The sequence below is a fragment of the Pimephales promelas genome, chromosome 10 (genome assembly GCF_988280905.1).
Source record: "Pimephales promelas chromosome 10, fPimPro1.hap1.1, whole genome shotgun sequence".
NCBI classification, from domain to species: Eukaryota; Metazoa; Chordata; class Actinopteri; order Cypriniformes; family Leuciscidae; genus Pimephales; species Pimephales promelas.
In genome coordinates this window covers 26,220,078-26,235,379 of record NC_142778.1, presented here as the reverse complement: position 1 = coordinate 26,235,379, position 15,302 = coordinate 26,220,078, and the positions used below count along the sequence as shown (strand labels likewise).

At 36.5% G+C, this 15,302-nt stretch overlaps 1 protein-coding gene across 1 annotated transcript in view; it reads right to left on the bottom strand.

Annotated features, from left to right (window-relative positions):
* Positions 1 to 13,859: 13,859 nt before the first annotated feature.
* Positions 13,860 to 15,302, bottom strand: part of cdh13 (cadherin 13, H-cadherin (heart)) — a 369,140-nt gene continuing 367,697 nt past the window's right edge. The window contains exon 14 of the mRNA XM_089116363.1: positions 13,860 to 15,067. Within this exon, the coding sequence (XP_088972489.1) occupies positions 15,060 to 15,067 (8 nt within the window). The 3' untranslated portion in view covers positions 13,860 to 15,059. The remainder of the gene's footprint in view (positions 15,068 to 15,302) is intronic.

Genomic DNA, 15,302 nt, shown 5'->3' with positions numbered 1-15,302 from the left:
TACGCCGGAAGTGAACGCTTGCGTGTGACGTCACTCAATATTTACACGGAGATTTCGGAAGTTTTACCTTTTACTAAACATATTTAGATATACCGAAATCGTCTGCCATTGCGGTTTCCCGTATTTCTAAATATGTTTATTGAAAGGTAAAACTTCCGAAATCTCTGTATAAACAAAGAGTGACGTAGGCGCGCAAGCGATCACTTCCGGCGCATGCGCAGACCGAAGCGCCCGTGCCGTCAGATCATTTTGTCATGGCCATGATTACAAGAGGTAAAAATGATATAAATACTGTTCGTTTTCTCACACAAACCGCTCGTTTCGTGTCTTAGGCCATCAATGTGTACTTACGTTTACGAGTCATTAAATCATGTTTAATTTTGACTTCTCTGTGCATGCTTTTTGGTGGACCCCCTTAGCCTCCAGTGTATGACTGATAGACAACAACGGTTTGACTGAAAAATGTCAAAATTGAAAATACTGTGGAAACAAAGACACCTACATCTTGGATGCCCTTTGAGGTAAGCTAAAACATATCAAAAATTAATTTCAAAGTGAACTATCCCTTTAATGACCAATTTGAAACAACATGGTTTCGGGAAACAGTCGTGACTATCAAGTTGGTTTTTGTTAACGATGCATCGTACTATGGTAGTGAAGCAGCGTCGAGTTACGCCATTGTATGGGAAATGCACCCCTGACCGGTCCAGACAACAGAGGTTTCAGTGTAAATTAAAAAGGGTAGACCAGGGCTGGTTATTACATAGGAAGCTGTCACAAGGTCTACTATTAGGATCCACAGGTTTATAATAAAAAAAAATGCATACATAAGTATATATACTGTACACAAACACATTTTTGAATATAATTATTTTGCGCAAAAAGATTTATTAACATTTTAAGTGAACCTCAAAGAACATACTGTGTGAGAAATGCGACAAAATGAAGCAGATGCTTGGTGATCGTACAGAAACAGCAGCGGAAGAGATTTGATTCCCCTGATTTGATTAAAAACCCCACAGGAGAGTATGAAGAGAAGGCCTAATTAAAAGCTCATCTTGATTGAAAATGCAGGGGAAAATGTCATTTGTTAGGGGCCGCAGTGCAGTTGGTAGACAAGTAATCAGGAGACAGCGGCAAATCTTGGGGCGGGGGGGTGTTCGCTAAACAACTGCCTAATGTAAATTGAAAAATGATAACAATTAGTTTGTGATGGCCACTTGGGTCAGACCCAGATGCAAACACCATTAAGATCTAACAAACTTTCTCTCTCGCTACCCCTCTCATCTCAAATGAAGGACTGCTGATCAACGAAAACAAATTAAAACATTTTCAGGTCGACGGCATTAGGCGCTGGACCATTATTAATAGCATAGAGATACGGCGTGAGGCTGAATTGGACCCATTTCCCCTGGCAACTCGAACATTTCCACTATAATCCCAAGGTATGCCTGGCCAACTAAATGACAGCGCGTGGCTGAAATGGAGCGATTTTAAATCCCCATTAAAAATAATGAGGCAACTATTTTCACCACCCGTTAGTTGAAAACAATCTATATCACCAAGAGCCTGCACACAAGACAACAATAGCAGAAGGGAAATTTATTTAATGACCCATTGTTGTCCTTTGCTCAGAAGCTTTCCACTCACGTTAAGCACTGGAGCTTGCAGGAGCGTAACATGGAATATATTGATGTGCTTCTAGGAGCACCTGCAATGGGCGGTTATGTTCTTGCCTCATGCGTTCCCTTGCAAACACTTTACGAAAGACTTTAAGGCATTTAAAAAATATCAAATGCACAATAATAAATGCTGAACTGAAATGACACAAATAGATAGGGGAAATGGATAAACAAAAACCTTGTCTAATTCTGTATTAAGAATTGATTCCCTTTCAATTTTTGAATGTGAATTGTTTTGGCCACAACAGGCAGGAAATGAAGTGGACCCTGGCTCACAAATGTCTATTTATTAAATATGATTAAAAAACTAAAACAAATATATAAATATCCCTTTTTTTATCAAGCAAAAGTTTGTTTTTTTACAGTCTTATGGATTTCTTAATTTTAATTTATTGTAATTCTGCTTTATTACATTCAAATTTATTTGGTAATTCATCCCTTTTTCTACTTGAGTACTTGAGTTTTGGTTTGGAGTGCATTTTAGATTTCTTCTAGCTTTTTGAGGTTAGGAGGGACCAATACATATAATAACCAGATATTATCTTTGAACATGAAGCACTTTTTGAAAAAAAAAAAAAAAAATGGCATCCACATCTGTGGACATTGGGTCTGTATTCACAGAAAATGTATCGGTTACATAACTTAACCTTGGTTCTCTCTAGAAGAGGGAACGAACATTGCGCAAGTTAGCTAACGCTACGGGAAAGATAAATCTTTTTGAGATTTTGAAGCCAAAAAAATATTCTTAATTTTTGTATTCATTGTCAACGCAGTGCAGCAGCTAGCAGACCTAGAGCAGGCAGTCTTGTGCTCACAGGCTGCCCTGCGGGAACTGCAGCAGCATACCACTGAGCCCATGCATGACGTCACGTCCAATCAGCGCAGTCTCATCCCAAGACGTCATATAACTGACGTCTTGGGACGTCTTTTGACCATACGTCAACATCCGCCTTTTTAGGGTACCCTTAAACGTCGGTAGATGACGTTATCGGATCCTAACCCTACCCCAGACTTAAACCTACCCCGTCACCTAACTGACGTTAAAGATAAAGTGTCAGTTCTATGACGGCCCGGGATCGTCAAATAATAACACAGTCTCATCCCAAAAAGTCATATAACTGACGTTTTGGGACGTCTTTTGACCATACGTCAATATCCGCCTTTTTAGGGCCCCCTTAAACGTCGGTAGATGGCGATCCCGGGCCGTCATACAACTGACGCTTTACCTTTAACGTCAGTTAGGTGACGGGTTAGGTTTAGGGTTAGGTTTAGGTCTGGGGTAGAGTTAGGATCCCATAACCTCATCTACCGACGTTTAAGGGGGCCCTAAAAAGGCGAATATTGACGTATGGTCAAAAGACGTCCCAAAATGTCAGTTATATGACGTCTTGGGATGAGACCGGGTTGCAAATAACCGACGTTTAAGGGTACCCTAAAAAGGCGGATGTTGACGTATGGTCAAAAGACGTCCCAAGACGTCAGTTATATGACGACTTGGGATGAGACTGTGTTAGTCTTATGAAGGGCGCTTGAAGTATCCAGAAAGATTCAAATGACAATCACCAGTGACAACTGGAGAATCACCCGTTGTAAAATTTAATTATATCAAATGCAGTGAGAAAAGGCTATAAATCTCCACTCCAACATCCTCACACACAATATAGCCTACTAAGACTCCTTCTTTATGTGTACACGTGACCTAAAAGACATGATCGAATCTGATATTTTATTCCACCGGATACTTCTGGTCAGAGGCTTTGTAACTATTTAGTATATGCATAGGATTACATTTCATTAATGCAATGCTCAAATACTTGTAGTAACTTGAGTACGCGCTTTGAGTACCAAGAAAAGCACTATATAAATGGAACAAAATTATTATTATCAATATTGTGTGCTGCTCCAAAAGATAAATATAATGAAAGAATCCAACCCTTGTTTCCAGTGGTCTCAACTGGAGATCATCAAGTACGCATGGTTTACTTTGCCCACTCCGCTGCACATTCAACAAGTAATTTAAAAACGCTAATCTCCACATTGCTTTTTGCCAAGATGATCATGTTTACAAAAGAGTTATTGAGGTGGCGTATTAGAATGTTAAGCAGCGTTATAAGTGCACTTTGCTTAACCGAGCATCACTTTAACAGGCCTCAGGTTGGCTGGCGCTTCAACACGCGGAACATCCACCAGCTGCCACTGTGAAAAGCCTTTTAAATAATTCCTCAACACCATTATCATTCAACCATAAAACATGGTCACTTGGTAGAGACCATGGAATGAAAATGATATGTTCACTACCAGAGATTACAGAGAAGAACCCTGTTATTAAATCAATATTTAATAGATTCCTGGTTTAGGAATGTATTCAATTTACAATCTAATGGTAATGCTCAGGAGCTTCTTTTGATTGGCTTCCTTTTTATGGTTTTTCTTTAACAAATATTTTGCAACCAAATTGTTCAATGTGGATTTCAGAACATTTGAAATGGTTGCAAAACAGTTTCCTGAATATTAAAACTCCAAATGTTTAATATGCTGTAAACAAGTAATGTTGCTTTGGCAGTTCAGTAGTGAACCAGACACATTCTCAGTACAATATCAACATTTATCGTGATATGAATATTCATTTTGAGCTAATATTTTTCCAACAGGTCAGCAACACTTGGCCCAAAGTCTTTTATATTCCAGATATTTCCCATATACACATACAATGCTTCTGTACAGACCTTTGAAAATATCACCCATCCTTATTGAAACAGCTTTAGGATATGAAGAATTTTCTGAAGATGCTCAGCCTATAATATATTCTTGAGGAAAATGCTTTTAAAGGGTAATCTTGAAAAAGGTTATCTGTTTTTTCCTGTGAGGATGGTATGGCATAGTTTTGATAACTTGAGTGTTCCACAAATTAATAATTTAAAAGTTCTGTCATAATTTACGTACCCTCACATCGTTCCAAACCTGAATGACATGCTTTACTTTGTGGAACCCCCAGATGTGAGGGCTATTAGACAATTTTCTTATTTGTGTCATTACCCCTTTAATAGCACACCTTATATTTCTATTCACACAAGTGTAGCCGAAAAACTACAGGCTTCGAGCGGTTGCTTAGGATCGTGCCAAGAAGAAGCACTCTGAGGACACAGTAGCATGGCACTTTATATTTAATGGTACAGACTGACATTATTGCTTAAAAATTTTAAATCACACCATAAGCACTTCATGACTTACTCGATGACACTCATTTGCACAGTTCCCTTTCGTTGTCCGAGTTATGTTGGATGACAACGAATGGGGTTTCGCTTAGAAAGCCTATTGACTTCGAGTATATAAAAACGAACCAATGGCAAAGTAATGCCATGGGTCTGCGGAACCATCGGCGCCAGTGTCTTTGCCTGTTTGTCGACTAGGTGCCTCCCGTGTGCATCGTCCCACCCCTGAGTGACCCCATGTGTATTTCCACTGTAAGCCTCTCTGAGCATGTGTCTTTCCCTTGGCAAGCCACCTTGCCACCCCTGGAGCTGAAATATTCCACCTGCGGATGGACACCCCAGTGTTCTCCATATGCATTCCTTCGGGTCATATGTGTATTCTGTGAAGTTTAATCTGGACTGAGGTTATCTGCATGATCAAATGGGTATCATTTGACAGCTTTTGAATGTGTTGAGGTTAAGAATTTAATTTCTAAGAAACTTTCAAATATATTTTAATGAATCATCACTCCATGTTCCACAGAGATACAGGCCTTGAATAATTACAGCTGGAACAGACTGTTTCCAAAGTTGGGATTATCATATGACTTGACAAAGATCTGCAATTCTATCACAATTTGGAACACAAAACTAGATATGCTAATAACCGATGAACTGCAAACAATTACAAATCTATTTTGTTTATATTAAAGCTGTTAAAGCTAATATTGACCTAAAACCTTTAAATAAATACATTTAATTAATAATTTATTTTGATTAACCCTAAAATTTGCAAGGGAGTTCTGGTTAGTTGCAATAACCAGTCAAAATAGCATAAACTTCTTCAATGTAAGTCTATGTGGTATTGCTGGTTTTCTGGTAAACTAACATTAAAAAATATGGGGGCAATAAGATTTGTTTTTCTTTAATGAAATTAACATTTTTATTCAGCAAGGGTGCATTAATATGGAAGCTTAAAAAAAGGTAATTATCTCACAGTTCTGACTTTTTTTCTTGCAATCATGAGTTTATATCTCACTATTCTGACCACATCTTGCAAGTTATATAGTCAGAATTGCACGATATAAAGTCGCAATTGCGTGCTATAAAGATAATTGTGAAAAAGTTTCGATTCTGACTTTTTTTCTCAGATTTGCGAGTTTTTATTTGTCGCAATTCTGACTTTTTTTTGTGAATGTTTTTTTCGGATTTTTTTTGCTTGTGAGAAATAAACTTGCAATTGTGAGTTATAAAGTCAGAATTGTATGAAATCCAATTTCTATAGAGGCCCAGAAGGAGGCAGAATTGTAAGATAAAAAGTAAAAATTTAATTTTAAATTGAAATATTTAAAAATATAACTGTTTTGCGGTTTTTTCGATTAAATAAAGCTTTGGAGAGTAGGACACTTCTTTTGAAAAAGTCTTTTGACTTCTTTTGATATACATTTATATATATATATATATATATATATATATATATATATATATATATATAAATAAATAAATAAATAAAAATTTATATATATATATATATATATATATATATAAATAAATACAAATTTATATATATATATATATATATATATATATATATATATATATATATATAAAATCTTACCAACCCCTAACAGGGGAAAAACTCAGAAAATGTTCTATATTCAGACCATTTCTGCATTCACTGGAGTGAGATAATGAAAATGTTAATTTTGTAAAACAGCTACAATACTGTTAGCAAATCAATTTAATCCCATTAAACACAATCTCTACATGGGCATTTCTTATTCATTACTACTCTAAAAACAGTGAAAATCACCTGGACATGTGATTAAGTGCTGATCAGCCCCAGTATGGAGCTCTTTAATCTGTGCAGATGAGTATCGATGAGCGAATAGTCTAAGATAGGGTGATGAAGTGTGTGCTGTTTAGTACTGTATGTGTGTGTGCTGTTAACTGTGTGCGTGTGTGTGTGTGTGTTTAAACTCCCCATTTCTTATACACTCATTACAGGCAGGTATTGATTCCTGAGTAAGGCGTCCTTGGCAAGGTGATGACTGCATGTGTATGTGTATGCATTATGTCAAAAAATGAAAACGTAGCACTTATATTTATTGTGTAATATATACAGTACAGACTCACATGCGAGTCAATAAATCCATGCATATAGTCTTTAGATTTAAAGCTTGTGTGTGTAAGCCTCTTTTGAATTTCTGGTAATTGCAATGGAGATGTGCTAGCCATATTACTGTTGGCGGAATGATTGGCTGGGTCTTTCTTCATAGAGAGTCGATAATGAGATGGCCCAGGTGATGTGGCTGCAGTCAATAATTCATGAGTCAACATTGCCACACAGTACCGTCCCCCCATTCTGCGAGACAACAAAACAAAAACAGGCGAAAGAAATGTTTATTCCTCCTTCCCCCCTTTCACTTTTAGCAGGGCTTGTGGGAGAATGGAATGATGAGGTACTGTAGATGTAGCTGGACTTGTGCTCTCATTTTAGCTATAGCTCGGATTGATGTAACGACGGATCATGGTAATCTACAGTAGGGTGGCTGCTGTGAAGTCTGCGTCCTTTTCGGTGGCTGTGAATCAAACACAGTCCTGAATTTTCACACCCTCAATGGTGAGAATGGAAGCCTGCAGGCTATTACAATGCTAACAAAAGGTGTGAAGCTCTGCTGCCGTCCAATAATTCAAAACCTAAAAGAAAACCGTACTATTCTATGGATGGTATAGCTGAATGTTCTTATGGAAAATGGGAGGAAAATGTAGTCATGTTACAGCAATGTTGTGATCTTCACAAATTGAGCTGTAGTGCTGTGTGGGCAATGCAATGAATCTGGCCTATAAAATGCCCCTCGTTGGTTTCTCTCTGAATAGACAGTGGTGCTTGTTAAAGTAACCATGCTCTGGCATCCACCCACAGTACCCGATCTTAGCAACATGCTAAAATGCGCTCCAAACATTTTAGCTATATACAGTAGTAACGTTAGGCTGACCACCCGTCCCGCTTTGCGTTGTACCGCACAACATTTTCACCCCTTGTCCTGCACGTCCAACCCGATCTCACGACCAAGTCGTACGAATTCGACGAATGATTAAAAAGTGGCTAATTCGTAACAATTCATACGACCTCACTCTTACGAATTAATACGATTTTGCTAAATCGTACATATTTTACGAATTGGCCAATTCGTATGAATTCGTACGAATAACCTACCACCGACCCCGCCCCTTAACCTAACCATCATGTGGGTTTAGACAAATTGTACGAATTACTACGAGTGAGGTCGTTCGAATTAGTACGAATTAGACACTTTTTAATCATGCGTCGATTCGTACGAATTGGTCGTGAGATAGTGTTGGCATGTCACATATTGAGAAAATATTCTGCATTTTCAACATGCAGTCGGTTGGTTTTTAATTATCATAAGAAAACTAGCATGCGTTAACTTGGCGTTTAATAAAGCATTTTATTTTTGCGGTTTAGTTATTCACCTATATTTAACAGCGTTTCATCAGAAGTACAAATATGGCGTTTTTGAGATGCATACAGCTTCACGTCCGCAACTAACTTGGACTTGACAGAGCTTCACGATTCTTGACTTGATAGCTTTATTAGACAGGTGTGCAAATGTACATAAAACAAATCAATGTTATATAATGTAAGCTCAACATGATGAAATGCTAGAATATGGTCAGTAAGTTATTCTAATGTTGATCTAGCTTACTGCTAGTTTTGTATAGCAAACCAACTAACACATAGTATAACATTATAACTTTCAACACACATTTAAATGCCGTTTAGTGTGATAATGTGACATATTCTTTTATATCCGTGGGATTCGCATGTGATATCTGTCTCTTTAGCAATCGCGACCTGCTTCATAACACTGTAATGTTAAAAAAAAAAACATGAATCATCCATAAACATTATTAGATCCATCAGCTTGACAGCAAGTCCCATCATTCAGCTCATCACTGCGTCATAAACCTAAGCCTTTGTTATTGTTGGAAACTGCACCCTCTTGTGGTGAAAAAAAACATACACATTGTGCCTTTAAGAAGGTTTTGGAAAATCCAGCCATGTTTTAAAGCGGACACTTTCAGAAAATGTAAAAGCATCATACTAAGATGAACCCAGAGACAAAACAGTCCTAAAAAAAACAAAAACCTGAATGAATACACAACGGCATTCAAACAGAAGGTGATGTCTACACAACAAATGTGGGCCAAGACAGCTAGACCTCAGTGCTCCCCTGAACAAACTCGAGAAATAACTGTTGTGTATTGACAGACTCTGTCTTATACACACAAGAGTTCCAGTCTGTTGATATATTGCACTCTTATTTCCAGCAGGCACACTTGAGGCTCTCTCTCTTTCCTCAGTTTTACCCAATCAGGAGCTCTGAGGGACAATTAGGTCTCCGACAGTTCAGTTTCTCTTCTGGTGTAAGATGGAATTTTCCCCCAGGGCTCTCACCTGCCACATCTATCACAAACACACACACACACACACACACCTGCAGTACCTCCAGTACACATCATTTTGAGCACAAAATCTTCCTTCCACTGACACCTTTAAATAGGCATCCTTCTTTCAGCAATTGCCAAATAATTCTACAAACAAATAGAATATTAATTGCATAATGGCAACTTCATTAAAAGTTCATAAGATGTAAGTAATCACACACACTCTTTCTAACTTTTCAGGTTGTTCCTATGTCCCTGCTTGCAAGTCCAGTCATGAAAAAACTAAAACAAAAAAAAAACATCACAGATGAGACGACATGGCAATGAGAGATATAAAAGGATCACAAGTAAGCGAAGGGTGAGCAGGGAAAGTAGAAATAAGAGAAAGAGAGAAACATGACTGAAAAACAAAACACAAAAACAGTCTTCCATTCATGCTTTTTCATGCCCAAAAATAAACTGAATTTTATTTACTTTACTAGTCTCCAACCAAGCAAAACAGATGTGGACACAGTGTGTGTCCAGCATCTGTGATCAATTTGTCAATTGATCAATTGATCTTCATCAATTCAATGGCCACAAAAAAGGAACAAACAAACAATGCCTGCAAAATAACAGTGCACTTTTCTGAGCCATTTGTACAGAGATAATTGACATGTTTCTTGGAATGAAATGTAACTTGGTTGAAATTCTGCTTTCTAATGCATTCAGATAGGTTAATGCCATTTTAATTTAGAAAATAAAAAGTTATGGCTTTAGGCCATGTGTCCACCAAAGCGTTTTTCCACGTTCCTGGCATATGTTTTCAACTGTTTTCAATGTGAGCGCCGCGTTTTTTAAACGGCATGAGCGCAACGAGGTGCTGAGCACTTTTTTTCACGCTGAAGCGCCGAGCGCCCAGCGTTTTTTACTGGTCGCCGAGAGTTGAAAAATGTTCAACTTTGGATAAAATGCAGCGCTCATCACTGTCACTTTTTACCCACCCATCCAATCACAGTGGAGGAGGGGCGGGACTAAACCACACTGACCAACTGTCACAACATTCTTTCTGTACAACGACATCAACCAGCAGAGCTAACCGATCAAAATGGATATTTAGTATTAAACAAATTATCTGCAAAATCAGTTACAAACTGTGCTGCGGATATACTGTATCATAGCAACGAAACGTCTCAACGGAAAAAAAAACGCTGTGCTGCCAAAACGCTCTCAAGTGCCCAAAGCACGGCGTCTTCGGCAGAGCGTCTAGCGTTTTCATCTGGCTAAAAACGATTTGGTGGACACACGGCCTAGGTGTCGAAATACTTTTTGGAAGCACTGTACAGCATCCTGACTGAAAATCTACAGATTGAACTATAAATTAATTTATTATTGGAACAATTTAGTATTTTAAAAAAGGAATCACTTATGAGCAAGTAAATAAATTATGATTAGTTCCTTCTCGATGAGGCCATTTTAGTGTTTCAAATGTTTCTATAATTTCCTTTGAAAATTAATCAGTTCATGATATTGTCAAAATCATGAAACAACCTCCGTTTAAAAAGATAGTACACCAGATAAACAAAGATCTTTCTACATTACAATTTAGACTGATCTGTTATCAGAGATTACTTTGTCCAAATAATGTCCACATGTCCAGAAATGTACAGTTCTACACTCTCAGAAAAAAAGGTTCAAAAGTTGTTACTGGGGCTGTACCTTTTCAAAAGGTAATTTTTTTGTCAATTTCATGAGCTATTAAGTACATTTTAGGTGTTAATATGTACATTTTGGTGCCAATATGTACATTTTAGGTGCTAATATGTCAATTTCAGGAGCTAATATGTCTATTTTAGGTGGTAATACATTTTAGGTACTGATATGTACATTTTAAGTTTTAATATGTACATTTTAGGTGCTAATATGTTTGTTTCATGAGCTAATATGTCCTTTTTAGGTGGTAATATGTACATTTAGGTGCTAATATGTACACTAAGGTACCAATATGCAGCATGTACCTTTTGAAAAAGTACAGCCCCAGTGACAGCTTTTGTACCTTTTTTTCTGAGAGTGTAAGATAATACAAATCACACAATCACACTAACATCATGCATTCATCGTAGAGATGATAAAATTAGTGTTATATGAAAACAACACCAGACCCCAATGACTTTCTCTGTATACAAGTACAAACTCCTCCAATTGTGAATATTTTGTGACATTGTCGGTTATGGAAGTGTAATAGGTTAGGTCTGGAGATTTTCCCTCTCCTCTCTATCTGCCATTTCAAAGCAAGAGCACTCTCAGAGGATTTAGAAGTCATCAAACTTTGTGGAGACAAATCCCTCATGTCACCTGTGTGAGAGAGGGATAGGAGATGAAAGCTGCTTCTATCCTACAACTAAATGTGGTAAGTGTAGAATAAATGGTGAGCATGAGGGCTACCAACCTGCCTGACAGAGACTCTTAGCTTAAACCTAGCTTCTCTAATCAGTTTTAGACACATCTGATTGTGATGAATACAGTATGATGTTGAAACTAAAGCCTTCACAGTTACGTATAATAAGCAGTAATGACTTTATTGAGGGAAAAGTCCTTGTTAATAGTGAATATGTGATCCCTAATCTAAAGTGTTAAGAAATGTATGAGCAGAACTGTAGGTCATGGATTTTTTTGCTCCATTTTTGTGTTAGAGAAAGCATATTAGAATACAGATGTCCTTTTGATTTCATTACATCTCAAACTTTTTCTCAGATCAAGCTAGAGGCTAATCTAAGAAATATTAATCATTGCTTCTTCAGTGACTTCATCGTGGCCATGAATACCTGTGTAAACTTATTGAACCAAACACATCTTCCAATTGCAAGTCAACCCAGATTCGAATGTCCAAGCATGCTCATTTATTGATCTCAACGCGTTCAGCGAGGACTTGCACGCGTGTGCTTTCAGAGTAATCGTTATGACAAAAAAGGCAGTGACTTCATATAAAAAACTTCTGTCAGGACAGTGGCTCTAGTATTTATACAGAGTGATTAAGAATTGATGTGGGACAAAAAACGAGTATGAAATCAAAAGGAGACTCAAAAGGAGGAGAGGGCTGATTACATTGCTGGATTGCCATTATTCTTTTTTTTTTTTTTATGTAGTAACAACGATAGAAATTGCAATCAAGGCCAGTTATTCAGCCCTTAAATTGGACAATTCAGATACAAGTATAGCTGAAAAAGTTCCCTGTTCTTTTGTTAAGTTTAAGCATCACTTTTCAAACTTTCAGGGTTTTAGGAGTTAATTTTCAGATTAGTAATACTTATTAATAGAGTTGGTTTGTTAGACAGTACTCTGGCATCTCCTGGGAAATGTTAATGATGCTTTATGAGCTAATTATTTCAGTTAATCAAATTGGCCAGAAATTAACAGATGATATTTGTTCTAAGTGATGATGACTCGAGACGGCCAGAGTAGATTCTTTTTCACACTTCAAAATTTATGCAAAAGCTAGTTAAATGCCTGAGCTAGTTCATTAAATCATAATTAATATGCAAGTGTACATTGACCTTCAAACCAAGACATTTTCATTTTACACTAGACAAGATGGACAAGTATTTATTTTTTAGACCTTTCTGACAACATTGTTTAGGAGCTATATAAAATATGGCTGCATGAAAAGACAAAGGGATGCCTGAATTTATTACATAAATATGAAGTAAATATCAAAATTTTATATATATACATATTGTGTCATCTTAATCATCCAACTATACCTGTGTATGAATTACACAATTAATTATTTATAATTGTATTTTACTATATATATATATATATATATATATACTAATAATGTAGTAATATATATATATATATATATAGTAAAATACAACTATAAATAATTAATTGTGTAATTCATACATATATATATATATATATATAATTATTATTATTACTACATTATTAGTATATATATATATATATATATATATATATATATATATAATCACTGCTCAGGAAAAACAAATTGGACTCATGAATCATTATTACAAAACATAAAAACAGCTGTTGTTGATCATCCGGGTAACAACAAACACGATTATGATTCAAACTTTTGAACTGGTTAATTTGTGTAAATTAATTTATTTTTTTCTTGTGGATTTATATTTAAACATCTGTAAAGTGAAACAGCTTATACTAAAAAAATAATAACATGCAATTTTGATGGTCACTCTATTGTTTTATATGGTTTATTTTGCATATTCTGCAACGGGTATATAAACTTATGAGTAGAAATAGTAATTTTCAATAAAAGTAATAATAATTATAATAGTATGTCCTAATGGACAAGGCTCTTTAATTTTGTAAGGTTGCCGAGTTTTCTATATCCTTGAAATAACAATGATCTCGTGCATATGTTGGTGTATTTAGTGATTCAGCCGTATCCCCAGTGGAATACATTCAGTCTCACTATAACTGCAAGAGTAGAAGCATATTTCAGGACATCAATCAATCATTTTGGTTTTCAAATAAATGGGAAAAGTTAAAGTGGTGGGAAGTACAGTAACAGCTTTATTAAATTAGTGCAAAAGACAGACATAATTCATTCACCACATCATCTTTTTCTTTGCATTTTCAGAACTTACAGGGGCTCCCACAAAAACCCACACACACATTTTGTTTTGTTTTCATGTTATCTTTTTCTGTCTCTCTTTTTTTGTTGTCTTTTGTTCTTCTCACAATCTCACAAGCGCAAAAAGGGGAATCTATATATATATATATATATATATATATAAATTTATAAAGAACAACTAAATCAACAGCCTTCCCTGGCCTCTTTGACGCAAGGGGAGAGGGAAAAAAAAATTAAATAAACGCTGCACCATCAGAAACAAGAATCACAAGACAGATTCACTCTCTGTCTGCAAATCGCTCTCTAGACTCAAGAACCGCACTCTAAAACACAAGCTCATACATGAAAAAGAGGACCAAACATCAATGGCATTAGAAATAGTCCCTAAAATTTTGCAAAAACATCCAGTTCTTAACTTTTTTTTCCTCGAGGGGTCATTAAAGAATAAGCGATCAAAGTACATAAGTTAATTAATACAGTATGTTTGTACATTGGTAAAAAATAAAATATATATAGTGTACATTCCCCCCCCCCCCTCCTCCCATCATTTCACACATTACTATAAAGATATATTGTGTTCCACTCCATAACAACTAATGCAATTGAACCAAAAACAAAAATAAAAGACTCGAGAGACACTTTTTTTTAGACTCTGAAGGCTTCTGGCTATTAACCTGCCCTAAGAAAACACAACCACTGCAGACTAAAGAGGCCTTGTGTCCTTCCCTTACATTAGTAAACAAGATCAAATACAGTAGTCTTTAACCAGAGGAAACTAAAGTACATCGAAATGTCCAATCGCTTTCCCACCATCCGATATATCTTAGTCCAGTGACAGAGAGAGTTCAACGGTGCCGTCTGTGATGTATTCCAGAGGAATGAGAAGACAGGAGGTGCAGGAGAAGAAGGGAAAGGACAGAAGGAGAGTTCTTGGTGAAAAGGTGGAGGCCGGTTTGGGATTGAGAGAGACAGCGGTGAAAAGGAGGAGCGCAAAAATGAAGGGTGCGAGGTGTCTTTTGGGGAAAAGGTCTTCTCTTTCTGCCTGCTTTGCATGTGGAGAAGAGAAGAAGGTTTTCTTCAGTGTTGCAAAAGGACTACAGAAAGAAACAGCGAAATTTACAAGCCTAAAAGAGAAAAGAGAAAAACGGTAATTAAACACCATTTGAAAGTTTAACAGAACATCTGTGGTGGTAATAAACTCTCAGCGGCAGGTTTGAATTTGTTAGGTCGACATGAGATATTTGTTTTAATATGTATGCAATGAATGCATAAAAACATGACAAACCACAACAAAGCACTGAATTAATAAATTAAACCAATTATAAACTAAATGTCATTCTCGTTTAGGCTCCAGGAAGC